The sequence below is a fragment of the Ptychodera flava genome, chromosome 17 (genome assembly GCF_041260155.1).
Source record: "Ptychodera flava strain L36383 chromosome 17, AS_Pfla_20210202, whole genome shotgun sequence".
NCBI classification, from domain to species: Eukaryota; Metazoa; Hemichordata; class Enteropneusta; family Ptychoderidae; genus Ptychodera; species Ptychodera flava.
The window spans coordinates 37,637,191-37,659,417 of record NC_091944.1 but is presented as its reverse complement, the minus strand read 5'-3'; the positions used below and the strand labels follow the sequence as shown (position 1 = coordinate 37,659,417).

Sequence of the window (22,227 nt, the reverse complement as noted above, 5' to 3'; positions counted from 1 at the left end):
TTTAAGCAAAACAATAAAGAACTGTGTAAATCTTTGTCCTGTTCAGTAACAAGCTTGACTTACTTCTTGTTCTATTTAACAAAAAATTAACATGGTAAACATGACAAATACATCTGACTGTGAAATCTGTAGAGTGCTGCAATAAATTAAATAACATAGCAATAAAATAATTACATCCATAGATTCTATCATAAGATAAGCAAGTGTTGTTTATAATCTGAAGATAAATCACACAGCAACAAATAATCAATAACACAATAAATTACCAGCATTACAACCTGAAGAATGATGACATTTTTCAAATATTCCACCATGACACTGTACTACATTGGCCTAAATTATTACATAATAATATCTATGCACATGTTCTAAACAAGCACAGATTTATATCACACAAAACAAAGAAATTTCTTACAGAATTCGTGTTCAAGTATCAGTCAAAATGTATCTTGGTTCATCATAAAAAATAATCAAAATATAAAATGGTTTAGGAAAAATAAACAAGCAATCAGAAACAGTGAAGCGATGATCTATTGGTTACAATGTGCACTGGCAACTTGATGTAAGGTGACTCAGATGAAAAGCAAATGAGATAAATACAATCTGACCAGTTTGAACTTCCGCATACAAAAGTCAGAATATACATGACAGATTAATAATGCTGTGTTTAATTGTGTACTCCACTGGCAATGAATCTACACAAGTTTAAAACTTCCTCCTTGAAAGACATCAAAAGATCTCATGGGGAATTTCTTGCAATTGCCTTTTCACATTTTAGATATTGCATGATTAACTATCCTAAGAAGGCGATTGGCAATCTTGTATCCATAATGCATTGTAATCTGCTGTTTCTGCAATAATACACAGTTGTATTTTCACAAGTGGAGGTATGTAAGGGTAAGCTCAACCCCCAACTGGGACCGCCAACTGGGACTCCCAGTTGGCTCAAAATGCACTCTGGGACCAGTCCCAGTTGGCTTCTGGGACCGGTCCCAGAAGCCAACTAGGACTGGTCCCAGAGTGCATTTTGAGTGCTTCTGGGACCGGTCCCAGAAGCCAACTGGGACCGGTCCTAGTTGGCCTCTAGGACCGGTCCCAGAAGCGAACTGGGACCGGTCCAGAAGCGTAGCTCGACGTAACTGGGACCATTATGATTGCAGGGAAACGCACTTGTATCGAATGAACTGTACCATGGAGGTAAGGTACCTCCATGCTATAATTACAAAACCATAATATTGATGGGAAAGAAGTTTCCCATCCCACTATATGCCTTTTGTAGCAATTGTATGCACTTGTTTTATTCATATTCTCTGTGCTGTTGTGAAAATTATGTAATGTTTTTTGTGTGGGAAAGCTAACATCTCCCAGTTTCATCTAGGACAGTCAGTCTCATTTCAATTCTGGGACTCGTAGCTCCATAGAGCTACATGTATGACAGACATACCGACTGAAATAGAAAACACTGAGACAGCATATACTACATATAGCTACTTGCTGTCAATGAAGTTTTGAAAGCAGTGCATGTTGTTGACTTGTATATTCAAAACCCTTTGTCTTAAAATGTAATGGGACTATTATCACCTCATTGATGTCTATTTTTTCCTCACATAACAATGAAATGATTCTGCTGTACCAGTACATGCATGCACTAATGGTTGCCCCTCTCCTATTTATGTCTATCTGTCCAGAAATATAACTAGGTCCAAATTAAGATATCACTCGTATACTGCAAATGAACTGCAATTCTATTAAAACACAGCAAGTTTTGTTTGCTGTTTTTAATGTAAATTTGAACGCCTTGATGAGTTGCTAGTCTTGCACAGTTATTTTCATCTCCTTTTTTCATCTGATTCAGTACACAGTCTCTCTATCAAGGTGATCCGTGCAGTAAGATTTCAACACACACCATAGCACAGGACTTACTAGTGCTAAGAATGAGTACATCGCAGTAAGGCCAAGCATAGACAGTAGAGGGGGGAATCAAATTCTTTGTTTAGCGCCCACTCAAATGTTTCGAAACATGAGCGGGAAGGCAGTACTAAAACACATACAAGAAAATCAAAACACACGTACGTTATATTTTCTTGATTATTTCCATGTAACAACATATTAAGAGTCAATACAAAAGTCATCAGAAACTTCCTTTCATCGTGATCATCATAAGTTATACTATAAAATGTGAAATTTTGTAAACAACGTATTGTAGGCAGGAAAGCTACTCAGTTAAAATAACTCCTATTCAAACCATTGACAGCAGAAAAAACCCTAGTATGTGCACACAGATGCACACAGATGCAAAACAAAGAATTAAATTACGATTATGGCAGAGTAAAAAGATGAAAACATTAACAGATTGTTAGTATGAAGTACCAGTAACAGGGTTTTTTCATAGTGGTCCCAGTTCACAAATTTGATATGTGTCCTGAAGTGTACTGGGACTGATCCTGGAGGCCAACTTGGTAGGACCGGTCCTAGAGTTAATTTTGAAGCCAACTGGGACTGGTCCTGGAAGCCAAGTGGGACCGGTCCCAGAGGCCAACTGGGACCGGTCCTAGTTCGCTTCTGGGACTGGTCTCAGAAGTAAACTGGGACCGGTCCCAGAAGTGAACTGGGACCGGTCCCAGAGTGCATTTTAAGCCAACTGGGAGTCCCAGTTGGTGGTCCCAGTTAGGGGTTTGAGCTACCCTTACATACTTGTATTATCACAAGTGACGAAATCAGTTTCTAATGCACACCTTCTAATAATCTCAATGAGTATTTCAAATTGCAAAGTGCATTTGATCTTAAAATTACCAAAAGCTATAGTAGACCCAAATTACCTATTGAGAGTCAACCACTCTCCCCCTCAAAATGATAAAATTCCTTCTCATAATACTATATCATGGATATGAAATATTGTTGTGCATTCCATGAAGGTCCAGGTCTGTGAAGGCACACTGACTCAGTATTTTAATCAAAAATTATTTTGATCTTGGATACAATTTGTGTTTGAATACAATGCTGTGTACATTATATAAAGTTTGTTTCATTAAGAAAGAAATTTAACACAGTTCTCTCTTGATTAAATGTTTAGAAATTCTATGTGCTGCTTTATCTTACTTATTGACTGTTTAATGTGTAATTGATAAAGATGATGCAAGATATCCAGAATAAAGTATGATGACTTTTTAAATACTTAATCCTGCAGTCTTCAAAATGATTCCCTCTGAACATTCCATTTTAAAAATCAGGTTGTCACCAGATCACTGTGTCACAAAATCACCTATGATCTGACATTGTAATAGGTCATCAAGAGCTAAGAGTGGTAAGTTCTTATGAATAAAAATACATAGTTTTAGACAGCAGTCACACTGGCAATAAAAAGAAATTCTCTTATAAAATCTCTAAATGATCACATCATGAGTATTGCAAATATTGAATAATGCACACAGCAAAAGTATAACGGTTCCGATTGATGAAGTCCCATAATGTCGATGTCAAAGGCCCTTAATTCACTATTTTTTATAAGCAATATATGGGAATGAAAATTTGGTGACAAACTTCTGAAATGGACATAAATTCTAAAAATCTGTTGAGTTTTACTGTGTCATGTTCTTATCTTGTCACCTACCACTAAACCATATGCACATTAGAACCGCAAGATCATAAAAACACAGAAACTAGAAAGTTGTGCTTTAAAACATTTGGTAAAAATACATCATATTTCAGTTTGACAAGATTTTACTGACTCAACAATGTCTTGAATGTACGGCAGTACTTTAGAAAAACATGTTTTCACATATCAACTGATAGTTGATGTAAGTAAGAATGTCATGTGTTCAAAGGGAAAAATTTACAATTTCATTGCCTTGAAATATTGCATAGATTACAGTACGTAAGACAAGGTTATCTTAATCCTGCTTGCCTATCACTTTTCCACCAATAATCTTCTTCCGTTGTCGAATCATATGAGAGTACAGCCTTGGAAATACTGTCAAAAAGACAAGATATGAATGCATCAAACTACAGGGTATACTGTAACACTGAGTAAGATGAGCTAGTGACTGATGAGCTAGGATTTGATGGTAAATTTCAATGTGACATACAGTATCAACAATTTGAGATTCTGAACTAGAATCAGGACTTTGAGACTCTGAATCAGAAAGGCTTGTCTCACTTCTGATTCTCTGTCAATGAAATAATTTAAATTTTAAGGGTTTTGTAGCCACTGGACTGTGTGAGCATTGCTAGCACAGAGTACATCAAAAACTACACCAGCACACACGAAACATCTAAGACTAACACACAAATATTTATTTATGATGCAGCTCTGTCTTTACAAGGTTTATCATATGTTGACTTACATTATACATAGTTCTCTTTCAATATGATATATATTCATTCTTGGCTACATTTTCTTAGTTTTTCTGGTTGATGCTGGGGAAATTTAGGATCAACACACCACATTGATTTGTAATGCATCTGTGTCTTGACAGGGTTTATAACAAGTCTATTTACATAATACTTAATACTCTTGCAATTACATGTCGAATTCAGGGCTACATTTTCTAAAAAAATTACCAGATTGTCAAAGGAAGATGTACATAGATTCAATGTACTGTCTGGAGTATAACAACTTAAGAATGTAAAAGCGATCTCATTGGATACTTACTTGGTATGTATAGCACCATCACAACAACAACAAAGTAAAAGTAATTAAATGATACATTGTAATCATTGGGGAGAGTGATGGAAAACATTTCGGATTCCTTCAGATATGATATTGATGCATAGAACGACAGCAATTCACCCTGTAAGAAAATAAAAATAAAATACACAACATCATCTTGTGCAATCATGAAAGCATGTATTTGTACAAGTTAAGTTTCTGTGTGATATTGTGAATGTTGAGTTTATGACTTTCTTTCATGATAACTGATGAGAGGAGGAAACAATTTCTTTCACAGTAAGTTTAACATAGGATACAGGACAGAAAATATTTGAATATACATATATATATTTTCACATAAACTCTATCTAGGTAATTACAACTACATATTAGAAGCTTTCACCAATAGTTTCTGAATTCTATGCTTTTACCATTATCACATTTTCAACCTTGTTTGCATATTTTTGAGACTTGCATTTAAACAAAAGGAGCTCATAACTTCACAATTCATCTCCATGACAAATACCATGTATTTGAAAGAAACAATTGGCATTTTTTGAGTTTTTAAATTTGATGGTCAGCTAAATATACGCAAAACATATACCGGTACACAAACACTCAGACACCAGATTTTCCCTTTTGGAAGGTAAGGTAAGCTCTACTTGTCAAATAGACATGACAAAATAGGCGTTAAAAGTTTTTGTAATTTGCCGTACAAAGACAGAGACTGATATTGATTATAATGAAGACAGCAGAGATACTTACTGTCACACCCATTGGATAGAGAACGATGAAGAGTGTGTATCGACACCAAGTTATTAAATAAGGTAATCTATTCATCAAGCCAAAGGTATAAAATGCATAGCGTATGATCTCAGTAGGTGTCCATGCTAACATAAAAATGGTTACTCCTATTTTGTCTTGAACCTGAAAGATAAAAATAATTGTTCAGAGAATAGCATGCAGTATCTATAATGTGCTTCTTTGAATCACAGCAATAGGGCTGTTAACAGTTTACGTCATTGTTCTCTCATTACTTAGCAAAAATAAATATTTGTCCACATTTTTAGATTACGCTTTTGAAAATCTGCATGCAAGAATGACAAAAACACATCTTAATAGGCAACTGCTAGTATAACAATGTATACTAAAAGGCATATTCACAACTCAGTGTACAAGCTGCAAAAACAGTCACGCATGCAGCATTGATAAAATTTGTCAGCATTTCAAGCAGCATTGTCCAATGTCGCATGTGTACAGCTATATTTAGTAACAAACCTGTAACCGTGAACAGCGCTATGAACGGTGTCATTAGAGTTTATCAAGGGTCTTGTGAGGATTTTGGAATTCTCGTGTGTAATCATGTTACCCTGTTTCTTGTATATTGGTCCAATTTTTTCACAGACAGCACTGATGTGATACAAAAATTGGTAGTAAAGGAGGTACATCTATCCATCATGTACATGAATATTTTTATGATATACATGAAAGGAATATTTTTCTCATTTCAAAAATTTCAAGTTTATTTCTCTCTTATATGTCAAACCTTTGTAAATGTTTGAACTCCAATGTTTATGGACAATATATGGAGTCAACACAACGAGGACAAGGAGTTACACATGAAGTTTTTCAGTGAAAAGTATTTCACCAAATTTGGCAAGAACATGAATGTTTGGGATGAATAGCCTAGAAGTCAAAAGTGTATATCAAACTTTCCAGTGCGTCATTTGGACTAAAGATTAAGTTTTCAACTTCATGTTAATGCCCTTAGGGACCGTCTCGGATTGTCGCAGAAGTTCAAGAAACGAAATTTCTTCGTTTAGATCAAAACCCCCTCCCCCCTCCCCCTAAACGAAACTTCAAAAGTGCGAAATGTTCATGTCTGCCTGAGACTACAATGTTGCATTTTGCTATATAGGCGAGCGGCAGACACACCCATTTTTCACACTTAATGTACCCACCTTACATACGGCCACATCATACATCATTTGAAAGCTTATTATCTCTACTTCAAGAAAATTGACGATGTGGAGCTGCCAAGTAGGGCCATAACCCCCTAATTTGCATAATTCACATGGGTACCCAATTTGCATAAATGTGATATAAAATTAGGAAATTCATTGTTAACTACTCTAAACATACTTTTAAACTATTGAGTGATATATCAAATGAAAGGTATTTACATGTAGAATACAAAATTGATATCCAAAAAGATATTTAAAATGGTTTTACTGAAATATTTTCATATTAATACTGAAAAAAATATTGAACCCTTTTGAATAACAATATCTTAAATATTTGAACACATTCAGCCACATCATATAGCCACATTATACATCATTTGAAAGCTTACTATCTTTACTTTAAGAAAATAGACAACATTTGGTTGTCAAGTACGGCCGTAACCCCTAATTTGCATAAGTCCCACGGGTACCCAATTTGCATAAATGCGATTAATATTAGATATTTATTATTCACTACTCGAAAAATACTTTTAAACTATCGAGTGATATATCAAATGAAAGGTATTTGCATGTAGAATACTAAAAAGACATCAAAAAAATATATTTAAATTCATTTTACTGAAATATTGTCAATTTATATTGAAAAGATATTTCCCCTTTTCAATAACAATATTTAAAAAAAATTAATACAAAAAGCCACATCTTACAGCATCATCATACGTTATTTAAAAGCTTACTATCTCTACTTCAAGAAAATTGACAATGTGGAGCTGTCAGGTACGGACGTGGCCCTTAATTTGGATAATTTACATGGGTACCCTATTTGCATAAATGCGATATAAAATTAGAAATTTATTAACTACTATAAACATACTTTAAACTATCGAGTGATATATCAAATGAAAGGTATTTGCACGGAGAATACAAAATGGATATCCAAAGAGATATTAAAATGATTTTACTAAAATTTTTTCGTACTAATGTAGAACAATATACTTTCCCCTTTTTAATAACGATATTATAATAATTTTAACACATAGAACCGCATCACACAACAACATCAAACGTTATTTGAAAGCCTATTATCTTTGCCTCATGAAAAAAGACGATATGCAGCTGACAAATAGGGCTGTAATGATTTAATTTGCATAATGCAAACGGGTACCTAATTTTCATGAATACAATATAAAATTACAAAAATCAATTGTAAAGTACTCTAAACTTACTTTTCAACTATCAAGTGATATATCAAATGATAGGTATTTGCATGTAGAATAGAATCATGAACTCCAAACGTGTATTCAAAATATTCTTATTGAATATTTTCAATTAAATCGTAAACGTTTTGACTAGTTTATAATATTCAAAATATTGTGTACTAATAACGAATAATGCTAAAGTTTTGGGATAAATATCTGAATTTGTTTTGCAATTGATTTTTTGTTTATTAAGGATACGAAAACTGGAACATTTTCCTGTCTAATTCCCATATAGCTGAACAACAAGAATACATGAAACCAATTGGAACTATTTTGCGATAATTGGGTCTTCATATTTTGCAAATTTTCTAAAGCGTGTTTTGTGCTCTTTAGTTGAGTGTTGAAATATAACAAGTTACTCTTAAAAACATTACAAGTAAAAAGAAAAAGCAGATGAGCTTAAATTTGCAAATTAAACCGACATTACTTCACCATCCAATTATCCCAAATTAGTTCCAATCTTGTTATAAATAGCTGTGTGTTGAATGACCCTTTTGTATTATTGATGTCATTTTTGTTTCAATTTCTCTAGAAATCTTGTTTGATATGGAGACATCATTGGTTACTACATCTGTGTTACATCTGTATTTTCAGTTCAGTTCTGTGGAATATGTAGACGGAAGGCACCATATTTCGTTTATCGTATTTATTGTCATATAATGAAGGAAAAGCAACTCAACACACCGTTCATATCTTCGTTGTTTGCGTTTTGTGTATGATATTGTGTATATTGTCAGTGTATATTATGTTTGGCTGTTTTATATAAAGTGTTAATTAGCCATGGCGATTATTCTAGTCGAGAGTAAAACACTAGCACCACTTACAAGTTGGTACCTTATGCTAAAAATACAAGTGAACAAAATGACGCCACACGAGGAAAGTTCGTGGGCCGCCCAATTATAAGTGGATGATGCAGTCCAACCTTTCACAGATCAAAATTCATTGACTATTTTCTCAAATAAATCGTGAAGAAATAAACAACATACATCAAAGATACGACTGATTTTACACGGAAAATTGAGACAATAAAAGTTCCGGCCAATGCGACATTGGTAACACTAGACATTGTTTCAACAACGCACAATGAACCAATGGAATCAGTCGACAGAGCATTAAATCAGGAAAGATCATCAAATGATTGCATAATCAAACAACCAACAACAAAATACATGATAGCTATGCTGAAAATAATCTTGAAAAACAACACTTTCAAGTCAACAGTGAATTTTACCGTCATGTATTTGGGTGCGGTACGAGATCTCCAGTTTTACCAGAAATTCCCGACATTACATTTCACAAGACAAAATGAGAATAATTCAGCAACACACTGAACAAATATCGCTCTGACTGAGATTCAGAAACGATGTATGATTCTCATTGGAACTCAACACGAGCTTAATGAATTCATATCAAACATGAAAAATGCATCATACTTTCAAATTTTCGAAAGCTCTTCTCAAGAAATCATATCGTTAGACCTCATTATCTATAAAGGTCATCGGTGGAACAAAGAGGACATTCTCGACTGCAAAACACACACAAAACCAACAGATACATTGCGGTTCACGAAACCAAACGGCAACATTCAAGGGCCTTGTTAAACGCAAAACATTACGATACATTAGAACAATCATGCAACAACAAGGCAATAGAGAATACAAGATATTTTCGAGATAAAAGTAATGAAATGCGACCAAACGATTCTAAATCTTGTTAAATTATTACTTACTTTGGACAATCGGATGACATTTAAATGTTATTAAATTTTCATTAAATTAATTTCAAATTTCCTTGGAATCGTAAATAGTAAAAGGGAACCAAAACATTTTCAGGTCCCCTATATGCTGATCAAAATCTCCAAGTACCCCTCTACAATCTCCCAAAATTTTCGATTCCAACCCGAATTCCTCTGCCTCTCACCGTTATTTGTGAGCGTAGCCTAATCACATACATAAGAAACGGTAATATAAGCGTTACGATGATGCCAAACTTCACAAAACCTACAACAGTCCGATCTCCGATTCAAATGAGCTTACACAAATACAGCCTGAACGAACAGTAGACATCCTAGCTTCCGTACTTGAACAAACTGAACTTTCATTGGAACAACTCGATTGGTAACACCTACAATCATTCAATCAGTGCACATGTTTCACCAAAAGAAAATGAAGGACTGATGAAGACAACTCAGTACTCTCGAAAGGTAGCATCAAAGGATATCGCAGTGTCACATTAGTCATGCTATCCCATAGGGCAGAACACGTAGATTAGGGTTGCGTCTCGCCATGGCAAATCAACACTATACATAAAACGGCCAAACATAACATAATATACACTATAATATACACATGTACCTACACAAAATTCAAACAACTAAGATATGAACGATTTGCGGAGCTGCTTTCTCTATTACATGTCACCAATTGTGTCTGCTGTCGAATTAATCTTCCCTGCACAGACCTTTGTTCCTGCCAAGGCAGCGATAACTGTGGCAACCCTTTTATTATATATTATTATTATTATTATTATTAATCTTTATTTAAACTCGATAACTCCATAGGTGAAACCCTCTTTTCGTGGAGGTCGAATAGACAAAAAAAAGTCATAAAAACACTTTACAGCACAAACATGAAAACACAAAAACACACAAGAACAAATAGAAATAAAAAACTACGAAAAGGCATCAGACAAGTAAGTATTATACAAAAAGTTGTTACAAGATTTCTTAAAACTAGTCAGTGACTCAGAGTCCCTTATTGATTTGGGGAGATTGTTATATTCATCCACACCCGCAACTGGCAAGGTGTTCTGATAGAGAAGTGTACGGGCCTTGGGAACTTTAAGGAGATTCTGATTGGAAGAACGAAATGATCTAGAAGGGATGTAATTATTGAACAAACTGGTTATGTAGTCGGGGGTTAGATTGTGAGTTGCTCTGTAAATTTGGGCCATACGGTTACAACGGAGTTTCATGACAATGCTGGTGAAGAAGAGGATGATGAATTCCTACAATTACTAGATTTACTGGAAATGACATGAATGATTTGGATCATAAATCATGCCATTACTTTGACTGTAGCTTACTCTGACACATTGTTTCAGCTACAAAGCTACATTTCAACAACTACAATAGTGTCTTTCGTGTGGATCTTTTTGTTGCATTGATACTTAAATTAATTTTTTTAAATACCATTATTAAAAGAGGAAATATTTATTTCGACAGAAATATGAAAATATTTCCGTAAATTAATTCAAATATCACTTTTGATATAAATTTTGTGTTTTACATGCAATTACCATCACCACAGACCATATATCACTCGATAGTGTAAAAGTGTGTTTAGAATAGTTAACAATGAATTTTCTAATTTCATATCTCATTTCTGCACATTGCTTACCAGTGTAATTTATGGACATAAAGGGGTACGGCCTTCCTTGATAGCTCCACATTGTCAATTTTCTTCAAGTAGAGATAATAAGCTTTCAAATGACTTATGATGTGGCTGTATGATAGGACTCTATGTGTTAACATTTTCAAAATATTGTTATTCTAAAGGGGAAAATATTTTTTCCATATAAATATGAAAATATTTCAGTGAAATCCATTTCAATATCTCTTTGAATATTCATTTTGTATTCTACATGGTAACTACCTTTCATTTGATATATCACTCGATAGTTTAAACGTATGTTTAGAAAGTTAACTATAAATTTATAATACTATATCGCATTTATGCAAATTGGGTATGCGTGTTTATTATGCAAATTAGGGGGTTATGGCCAGATTTCGTAGCTCCAAATTGTTAATTTTCGTGAAGTAGAGATAATAAGCTTTCAAATGACGTATGGTGTGGCTGTGTGTTGTTGCTGTATGTGTTCAAATTTTTAAAATATTGTTATTCAAAAGGGGAAAATATTGTTTTCCACATAAACATGAAAATATTTCAGTATAATCAATTTCAATATCTCTTTGAATATCCATTTTGTATTTTACATGAAAAGACCTTTCATTTTATATATCACTCGATAGTTTAAACGTATCGTTAGAGAAGTTAACAATAAATTTCAAATATTATATCGCATTATGCAAATTGGGTACCCTTGTTAATTATGCAAATTAGGAGGTTATGGCCCTGCTTGGCAGCTCCACATCGTCAATTTTCTTAAAGTAGAGATAATAAACTTTCAAATGACGTATGATGTGGCCGTATGTAAGGTGGGTACATTAAACTCCTAAAATAAGGCCCTTTTTGTGGATTCGCCGCTCGCCTAATAATAGCTACTAAGACGTATGCCCCTTGCCACATTACAATTAAAAGTAAGCGATCAGATTTGAGTACTAACAGGGCATTTTATTTTCCCTTTTTGAATCTCTTGTGCTGTCTTTGTCTTTTGTGAGGCACGCAATTTGTACTTGTAGGGGCGGGAAATAAGCGAGAACCTTTGACAGGGAGCCAGGCATGGTTCAATCATATTAAAACGACTATGATCAGGTGCATTACAAGTGAGAATAAAGACATCTAGTGGTTAGAGCAGATGCTTATAAATAGCACATTTAAAAAAATGATACTTTTGTCTTTGTATAATTTGATGAATGAAAGGTTAGGATACAATTTTACTATCGGTAAATTGTGTTTGTGGCACAAACGAGATGGAAACAGTTACAAAGTTGTTGGCACGAGTGTGCAGTTTTTCTTTAATTTAAAATAAACACACGAAAACTTGTGATCACAAAATAAAAGTGCGAAAGTGAAGTTCACTAATGAATGGAAGTCAAACCCCCTCCCCCCTAAACAAATGAATTTCGCTTTTTGAACTTCTGCGACAATCTGAGACGGTCCCTTAGAGTCCATGAATTTTTCAGTGTATTTTCTCATCTTGTTGCTTGCAGAAAGTAATTCATTATCATGATAAGGGTCAGAGGTCAAGTTCTTTGTCAACAAATGTAGAGACATACCTGTGGTACACTGTGTACGATACCCCACAGAAGGAAGACCCTTGAAAATACTTGAAAAGCAGTTAGCATAACAGATGAAGGAACAATACCAATGGCAGCATGGATAATCTGAAATGAGGATGAAGACAAATATTATTCTCTTGGTATACAAATTCTCTCCACGAAACTGTTTGATACATTACATAACTACTGTAAGGTACTACTACACATCAACAGACCTTATCATGAAGGCGCAACATAGGCTTTTTCTTTATTATCGGATAATACGGTCTAAAATGTCTAAGTTAGAGAGTTCCAGGAACATGAGACCAAAGTGGTCTAACATGGATAATATTATCAACATTATCCGATAAAACAGCGTTTTTAGAATTTTCCACCCATCCGCTTCTAATATTAGACTCTAACTTAGAAGTTAGACGATATTATCGATTTTATCCGATATTATCCGATAAAACAGCATGTCGGGCATCAGCTACTTCCCCACCTGTCTAATATTAGACTCTAACTTTGAAATTAGACCGATAAACTGCATGTCGGGCGACAGCCACTTCCCCATTCATCTAATATTAGACTCTAACTTAGATGTTAGTGTCTAATATTAGACGAGTGAGATATGGCTGATGCCCGACATGCAGTTTTATTGGATAATATCGGAAAAAATTGATAATATCGTCTAACTTCTAAGTTAGAGTCTAATATTAGACAGGTGAGGAAGTGGCCAATGCCTGACATGCTGTTTTATCGGATAATATTGGATAAAATCGATAATATCGTCTAACTTCTAAGTTAGAGTCTAATATTAGAAGGGTTGGTAAATGGACGATTCCCGACACTCTGTTTTGAGGGTTATTGTAATCATTATAATTGAAGACATAGAAGTGAACGCAGTCAACTTGTACATCAGCCTCTTCCCCATCCTTCTAATATTAGACTCTAACTTAGATGTTAGACGATATTATCGATTTTATCGGATATTATCCGATAAAACAGCATGTCGGGCATCTGCCTCTTTCCCATCCTTCTAATATTAGACTCTAACTTAGATGTTAGACGATATTATCGATTTTATCGGATATTATCCGATAAAACAGCATGTTGGGCATCTGCCATTTCCACATCCTTCTAATATTAGACTCTAACTTAGATGTTAGACGATATTATCGATTTTATCAGATATTATCCGATAAAACAGCATGTCGGGCATCTGCCACTTCCCCATCCTTCTAATATTAGACTCTATTCCCCATCCTTCTAATATTAGACTCTAACTTAGATGTTAGACGATATTATCGATTTTATCGGATACTATCCGATCAAATAGCATGTCCAGCATCAGCCCCTTCCGCAGTCATCTAATATTAGACTCTGATGTTAGACGATATTATCGATTTTACCCGATATTATCCGACAAAACTGCATGTCCAGCATCTGTCTCTTCCCCATCCTTCTAATATTAGACTCCAACTTAGATGTTAGTCAATATTATCGACTTTATCGGATACTATCCAATCAAACAGCATGTCGGGCATCTGCCATTTCCACATCCTAATATTAGACTCTAACTTAAATGTTAGACGATATTATCGATTTTATCAGATATTATCCGATAAAACTGCATGTCGGGCATCTGCCACTTCCCCATCCTTCTAATATTAGACACTATTCCCTTTCCTTCTTATATTAGACACTAACATAGATGTTAGACGATATTATTGATTTTATCGGATACTATCCAATCAAACAGCATGTCGGGCATCAGCCCCTTCCGTAGTTGTCTAATATTAGACTCTATTCCCCACCCTTCTAATATTAGACTCTAACTTAGATGTTAGACGATATTATTGATTTTATCGGATACTATCTGATCAAACAGCATGTCGGGCATCAGCCCCTTCCGCAGTCATCTAATATTAGACTCTGATGTTAGACGATATTATCGATTTTACCCGATATTATCCGACAAAACAGCATGTCCGGCATCTACCTCTTCCCCATCCTTTTAATATTAGATTCTAACTTAGATAACTTAGATAATATTATCAGATAATGCCTATAGTGCCAATGTCGCGGTATCCTTGACCTTATGTGCAACTATCACTATTACCTGTGTGCCTACCCTAGGTAACCACGAACAGGTATAGGGATAGCAGCAATTTGACTGTTTGCAGTAATCATTTAATGTGGATCTCATTCAGTGTAGAGTTCCATTGAACATAGAATTCATATTTTCTTGACAATCATGGAACCCTAATATTAAGCGCTACTCTTACATGTATGAAGCAAGAAACTACGGAAATAAATTGAGACAGAAGCCCAGTTTAATCTTCTCAAAAACATTATTTACTTTCATGATTCTTCTATCAGCAAAAGCTGGAGTAACCCCTATTTACAAATGATATAAAACAAAATGGCTACAACAAATCCCCAAGTCATGTATCCAAAACACTGATCTAATGCACTGCTAAAGATTTCTTAGTACATTATTGATAGAGTCTGGGATCACATCGCGTATCCAAATAAACATCATAATTTTGGTGCTTCACACAAAAAGATAAATTAACAACTGCTGCAGCAGATAGTCTGGTAGCTCCTGTCCCCTGTTATTAAAGTATACTGTGATCATGAATATGATGACAAAACAATTCTGATCATTTCCTGCAACCAAAGCAATGCATTGTTTGGTCCTTGAGACAAAAACTACAAAGTTTGCAATATAAATAAAAGCACTGCTATGGTAGTTCTAGCTGTCTGGAACGGGTAAGCATACAACACTATACAACCATCATGATTAGCCAAAAATGTAAATAACAGCAGAGACAAAATTGTTCACTTCTGGAATTCTTTTGACACAATACTATTGAAATGAGTGTTCACTAATTTTAATGTCATTGTTTTGATTATACCAAATGACAATACCTGGAAATTAAAATTTCTCAAAAGAAACACATTTCCATTTGAACTCCTTGATGTTGAAACAAGGTGAACATGTAGTCTGTCACAGCACATCTGTACCACAGAAGTACAAGAAATGTTACAGCACGTGATGTTTCTGACATTCAACTTTTTCAGCTAAAAATAAGCTAACTATATCAACAAACTTCATCGCCTTCTGGTTGTTGATTGGTGATTGTTTGAGGATCAAAATATAGATGCTCATGAGCAAGTGATGTCTTTTGTAAATGACTGGTATTCTAATTTGAAGGAAATAATGGGCCATAACCTGTAACATTTCTTGAACTTACCACTTTGTATGTGAACTCACCTCAAAGACAGCTGCAGTTTGGAACACTTTCAGTGGTATTTCAAAAGCTTCATACATTCCATCATGAGATTTTGTCTCTATGAAGTGTTTGACCATGATAACACCAATTGATGTCCATCTGTAAAAACAACAACACTATTATCAATATAGGTTTTCATGATGTGGAATTCTTTGTGCGCATGTATTTCACATCGCTAACAATCCTTGTCACTACCAATGTTCATGCAAAGACATTTCATATCCTCCAACAATTAGCAAAATTTAGAACATGAAACTACTTATAAGAACAGCAGCTACATCGATTCTTCCATGTTTCTACCATTCAGTGTCAAGGGTAAGGAGTCAAAAATACCGTCAAGGACAGTGTGCTCATATTTGGTTTGAATTGGTCCATCAAGAAATATTTAACAGGGAAAGACACTTATTTTTTTATCCACTTGCCCTTCGGGCAAGTGGGGGGTTCGGTTCACTTGCCCGAATTGGAAAACCACTTGCCCAGTATAATTTACGTGTTTGAAAAAAGCTAAAACATTGGTTTTTCATTTCACACACTTTATTTTGAAAATTATCATGTTATCATGAGAAAATGTCAGACATTCTCATAGGGTTCTCCTCACACTTCTAAGAGTGCTGGATGGCTCATTTATATTAAATTAATTATCAAAGCCCCACTAGCAGTATCATATAGCATTCTTTATGTGATTTTACTTCTGAACTAAAACAAGATTTTGGGAATGTGCTCTTTGAGGGGTTGGAATACAAGTATTGTTAACTGCCCAGTGAGACTGCATGTGCAATTTTGAACAAGAAAAATAATGTGTGCCCAAACGTAAAATGGCACCCAATGCAAATATAGCAAAAACAGTGTACACCGTGCATATACCGGTATGCATTTGAATATTCACGGAAACAACAGGGTAGTCCAATGTAATGCATAGTGTTGAATGTTTTCAACTGGGACAAAAATGTTTTGTTTTCTTTGTAGTATGGTGGGAAATCAAAATAATGGTTAAAATGTAAATTTACTTGTCCAATTTTTCACTAAAGAATGTTTTGTAACGCTGCAAAAGACTATATCCTATTAATGGGTAGAATTTAAAGAAAACCAGAAAAATAAGAAGCCTTTTAGGTCAACAAATTTCAAGATTTACAGCTAGTGGGGCTTTCATATTCATAGAAAAAATTCTAACAGTTCATATGTTTGTATGTTTACTTTCTTAGGTCTTAATGTACAAATAATAACAGCCATTTTAATTGTACCTTCAAAGTATTTTTGCAGTTAAAAGTTTTAACTTATATATACAGAAAGAAAAAAATCTGTAGCTATAAAGGAATGTTTGAAGCTTCTGAAAAATAATGTACTTCTTTGTCATGTTTTTACTGCGCTGACATCATACACAAGCCCTATGAATTTGGATTACCATTGCACTATACCAGTATCCTATGTTTTTCTAATAACCTAGGTGGTCTTTTAATGCTCATGCGCAGACTAAATATAATTTAAACCAACAACCTAAGGCGTCGGTGGTTTTCTGTGTGTCTTGAAAGATGAATTTCTCGATGTCAAACTCGCTCCAATTGCTTCTTGACAGTCATTTTAGAATGGGAAAATTCACAAACAGAGAGGTTGGTCGCCACGGACAAGTAACTTTTAGCTTATTGACCTGAAAATTAAGTCAGTGTTCAAAGACTGGACCCGTTGACACCAAAGCCTGCTCATGACTTTCATTGCATGCGGTCTTGCACGATGCCACTCACTGTCACTTAACAAGTTAACATTGAAGAGTACGTTTTAGTAAAACTCTCTTTTTTGTGGTGATTTTTCACCACTGGACTTTATTTTTACATCATTATAAACGTTCATACAAAGCACAAAACCGCTGTGTGTTTCTTTTTTTTACCGTATCAACATATTGTGAGACACCGTAACCTCACAGTCAATGCAATGAACTTTGGTGAACGTACGCTCCACCAGCTGAACAGCTTTTTCATATGCAAAATCAGCGTACGGTATTTAACCGGTGGTATTGTTTGAACTGCATTTTATTGAACTCTTCATGCAATTTTATGAAAAATCTTATGGAAATGTTCACGATGACATAACATGAAAATTTTTTGTTGTTTAAGTCCGTGTTCCCTCACCAGAAAATCGCTCTCGTGAATTCGATTTCTAGGTATTATTTTTTTTCACTTGTCCCGTCGGGCAAGTGGCATCGGAGGTTCACTTGCCCGAACGCGACTTTCACTTGCCCCGGGCAATCGGACAACCCTTAGTGTCTTTCCCTGTTTAAACCGAAAAAACAAGACAAAAGTAAATAAGGTCTGAAACTTTAGGTACTAGAGGTCAACTTTAGGAACAGGCTTAGCAGAGGAATGTTTCAACACAGTCCTTCATGGTTTCAGCAGGTCTGCCAGTATGTATCAGTTCATGAACAATGACAGAAAATGACTAAAGGTCAGTGGAGTAGCCTGTTTCAGTCACTGCCACCACTCCTACACATAATAGGTACACTGCATACAAATAGGTTAGAGATTACAGAATCTCCAACTCAGATGTGTGGGCTGTTTCAGTAATGCCACCACTCCCGCACATTTGCAGGATTTCCCCTTTTTCTCACCTCATTTGCATATTTTTGACACTGACGTGTTCATTTGAACAACGTCACATCTCAACCCCTGGGTCTACCTGTACACCAAATACTGTGATAGTAGGTGCGGCAGTTTGGGAGCTTTTGCGTGTGACGGACATACATCCGCACATACATACATAATACATACAGACATACAGACGCCACCGACTCACCATATAAGCTCTTTTTGGTATTTATATACATACCAAATATGAGCTAAAAAATGATCAAATTGAAAGTATACAAGCAACTATGTTCATCACTAACAATAATCAACTTGCAATCAGCAACATAGACATAATTTATTGTTTACTTCATTCTTTATTGATTTGCAGGCCCTTACAGTATACATTGACAAAATTCACTATTAACCCTTTTCCTGCTAAGTTCATATTTCACCATCAGGTCAAGTTCATTAAAACTAGTGAAGCACATTATGTCCCATTTGGTACATTTTACCACAAAACATTTGAAGGCTCCTGAAATAACAGATATTGTAAACATGATTTTATGGAATGTTAAAAGCTGTTGGAACAGACCGAGCCAAATGGGTAAAAATACATATGGTTTTGGCTCAATACTTGACTGAGTTGGCTGATGGGAAGTGATATTGTCTGGCAGGTTAAGGGTTAATAAAAAGTTTGGCGTTGAAATTTGGCACATTTAATATATGAATTCTAATCGACAAGTTCAGATATCATTGTCAATTGATGGTGTTGAGTTACTAGTACATATGATGATGATAGAATGTTACTCTCAGAGACTGCAGAGGGTCTTCAAAACTGTTTAACCCTCTCACAACCATGGTACTTGAAAAAGTATGCATTTCATTCTGTAGATTACCTTGAGTGTGAGCAAATATTTGCCTCATACTGGAATCAGCCTGATTCCGGCATCAGGGAAAATTAGGAAGAGTATCAATCCAAATTCTACTTACCTCTCGTAACTCTACACGAGGTAAGGAGAATTTTGCAAATTATTTCATAAAGTAACCAGGAAACAATAATTCAAGGGCATAATGTGAAATTAGAGAATGTATATATTAAAGAATAAATAAAATGTAAAAAAAGATTGTTATTTGATCCCTTCCCCGAAGGAATTCAAAAATTGTGCTGATCAATTGCAGAACACACTGTTTTCATTTGTATCTAAATTCTCCTACATATGAAGGAAAATACTATCATAAGATTATCATGGAAAGGACTTTGAACAGTAATATGTCATAAGGTCCTACGACACTTTGAATGATGCTAATACTAGTAAAACTTGCTGCATTGTTCACAATTTAAAGCGTCAATAGCTATGAATGTGTAATAAACCAATCTCAAAATATCCCCCGTTTTCCAAGAGTTTTCTTTGAATAAGGCCCATTAAAGACTGAAAAAGTGTATATCACTGTCATAAGTGTCGAAAGTGGCATGTAAATTCAAATGTTTTAACATCATTTTAGATTTCCCGCCATTTTCAAACATAGGGCCAAAGTCCCTGAAGCTACTATAAACATGGATACAAAATTAAGTATTTCCTGACTGTATGACATTATCTCACTAAGGTCATCCTAGGGACTTGTAAACCAAATATTAAAGCTGTCTGACCAGCGGTTTTGAAAAAACAAGCAACCCAACAGTCAACAGAGCTCTGCTGCGTTATGTAGAGAATAACTTTTTGAGACATATGTATTGATGAAGAAGGTGGATATCTTTGATAGCTCATTTCAGCATGGCCTGACCAAAAATGGCAAAATTAGCTGCAAAAATACAAAATTGAAGATTTCATCATAATTTCAATATATTACATTAAGATAAAGCCTGGGAACCTGTATACCAATATCAAAGCTATCAGATGAGTAACTTTTGAGAAACAAATATTTTGACCAAAAATGGCAAAACTTGACCCAAAATTACAAAAATTGAAGATTTCATCAAATTTCAATATATCACACTAAGACAACCCCTAGGAACCTGTAAACCAAATATCAAAGGCATCAGACAAGTAGTTTTTGAGAAACACATCTTTTGACCAAAAATGGCAAAAATTGCACCAAAAATATATTCAATATATCATATTTAGTTCATCAGTAGGAACATGTATACCAAATATCAAAGCTGTCAGACAAGCGGTTTTGATGAAATAAAGTTTTGACCAAAAATGACAAAAAAATTCCTTAAAAGTACAAATTTGCATACTTCATCACAATTTGAAAAAAATCTAAGTTGAATTATCCCTAGGGACCTGTATACCAAATAACAAAGCTGTCTGACCAGCGGTTATGAAGATTTTTTACCAAAAACACCTTTTTTGGCACTAATTTGCATATTTTCAACAATATCAAAAAATTAAAAAAAAACAGTTTCTCATAATCATATTTTTCATCTACACAACAAATATCAAATCAGTAAGTACTGCTGTTCTCAAGATATTTGAGTGGACGGATGCCTCACAAACCGACATACATAAAGACTGACGCCGGACGGATACCCATCCCAATAGCTTCTATAGACTATAGTCTATAGTAGCTAAAAACTAATCATGTGACAGAGAAAATATATACATGTATTACAACAACAAAATATTGTTCATTGTGTGTTGTGCATTCAAGTAAATGACATCATGCTTGTTTCTTTTATGATCACGATGTGTATGTGCAGGAAATATTGCATATTTTTGTACTTTTCTGTGTGGGCGCCATTTTATGAGTGCAGCACCAGTTTATTTTTAACCTGTTAAAGTGCATAGGCATGGTCTGCATCAGCAAGCAGTGATACTTCTATACTAGCTGTGATTACGCTGCAGTGCTGTGGCTTATCGAGCACGATCTATAAGCCACGGCACTGCTGCATTCTATACATGTCCTTCAGTTAGCACATTTACACGAAACAACTTTGGTTTGAAAATCATGAAAATAATGCATAAAATTTGCAGTTATTGGGGCTTTAAATTTGGTAGGCCAAGTTTAACATTAACCTTCTGTAATTTTGAGTGATCTCTTGGTGTGACTCAAAGATAATAATTATTGTGACAGTCGCAATTGACGAAATGCAAAGTTGTACACTGTGTTAGGCAGTGATATTTTGAACCTTGAGTGACAGTGACAATACTGACATGTTATCATGAACGTCCCGCCGTCCGACTTGTGCACTGACATGTGCGTATGCAACATGTCATTTCGAGACACGCCCCTTTCCATCAAATTTTGGGTACTAAAGGACATTATTGAAAAATGTGTTTTTCATATGATGTGGTAGACGACATACCCTGCACAAAGGACAACGTTGTATAGCACCAGGTATGCGGTAGCTGCCGGCGATACTTGTCGTTTCTTCTCCCCTTGCTCTTCTGCAGCCATCTTAAGAATTTATCCTAGCGCGTTGCATCTTGGGCTATACCGTTCAAAGGTAGGGACACAGTTCGTTGATCTCGACAGATATTTTCGCGCGTTCTTTTGTTTGTTGATTCTTCAGCGAGATAATTTGTTCGAATCATTTTAATGTTTAAAAGTATTCATAA

At 34.9% G+C, this 22,227-nt stretch overlaps 1 protein-coding gene across 1 annotated transcript; it reads right to left on the bottom strand.

Annotated features, from left to right (window-relative positions):
* Positions 1 to 2,842: 2,842 nt before the first annotated feature.
* LOC139116253 (very-long-chain (3R)-3-hydroxyacyl-CoA dehydratase 2-like) lies at positions 2,843 to 22,119 on the bottom strand. The gene is made up of 6 exons (XM_070678841.1): positions 21,975 to 22,119; positions 16,091 to 16,208; positions 12,829 to 12,936; positions 5,414 to 5,575; positions 4,652 to 4,790; positions 2,843 to 3,970 (listed from the first exon to the last, which is right to left on the bottom strand). The coding sequence occupies exons 1-6, from the start codon at positions 22,064 to 22,066 to the stop codon at positions 3,891 to 3,893; spliced, it is 699 nt and encodes a 232-aa protein (XP_070534942.1). The 5' UTR covers positions 22,067 to 22,119; the 3' UTR covers positions 2,843 to 3,890.
* Between the last annotated feature and the right edge of the window lie 108 nt (positions 22,120 to 22,227).

What these genes read in the sequence shown, in the direction of transcription:
- LOC139116253 (XM_070678841.1), bottom strand. Translation starts at nt 22,066, where the DNA reads ATGGCTGCAGAAGAGCAAGGGGAGAAGAAACGACAAGTATCGCCGGCA. An exon ending in TCGTACACAGTGTACCACAG is followed by an intron (nt 5,576 to 12,828) that starts GTATGTCTCTAC and finishes TTTATCTTTCAG; the next exon opens with GTTCAAGACAAAATAGGAGT. An exon ending in GATGGTGCTATACATACCAA is followed by an intron (nt 3,971 to 4,651) that starts GTAAGTATCCAA and finishes TCTTTTTGACAG; the next exon opens with TATTTCCAAGGCTGTACTCT.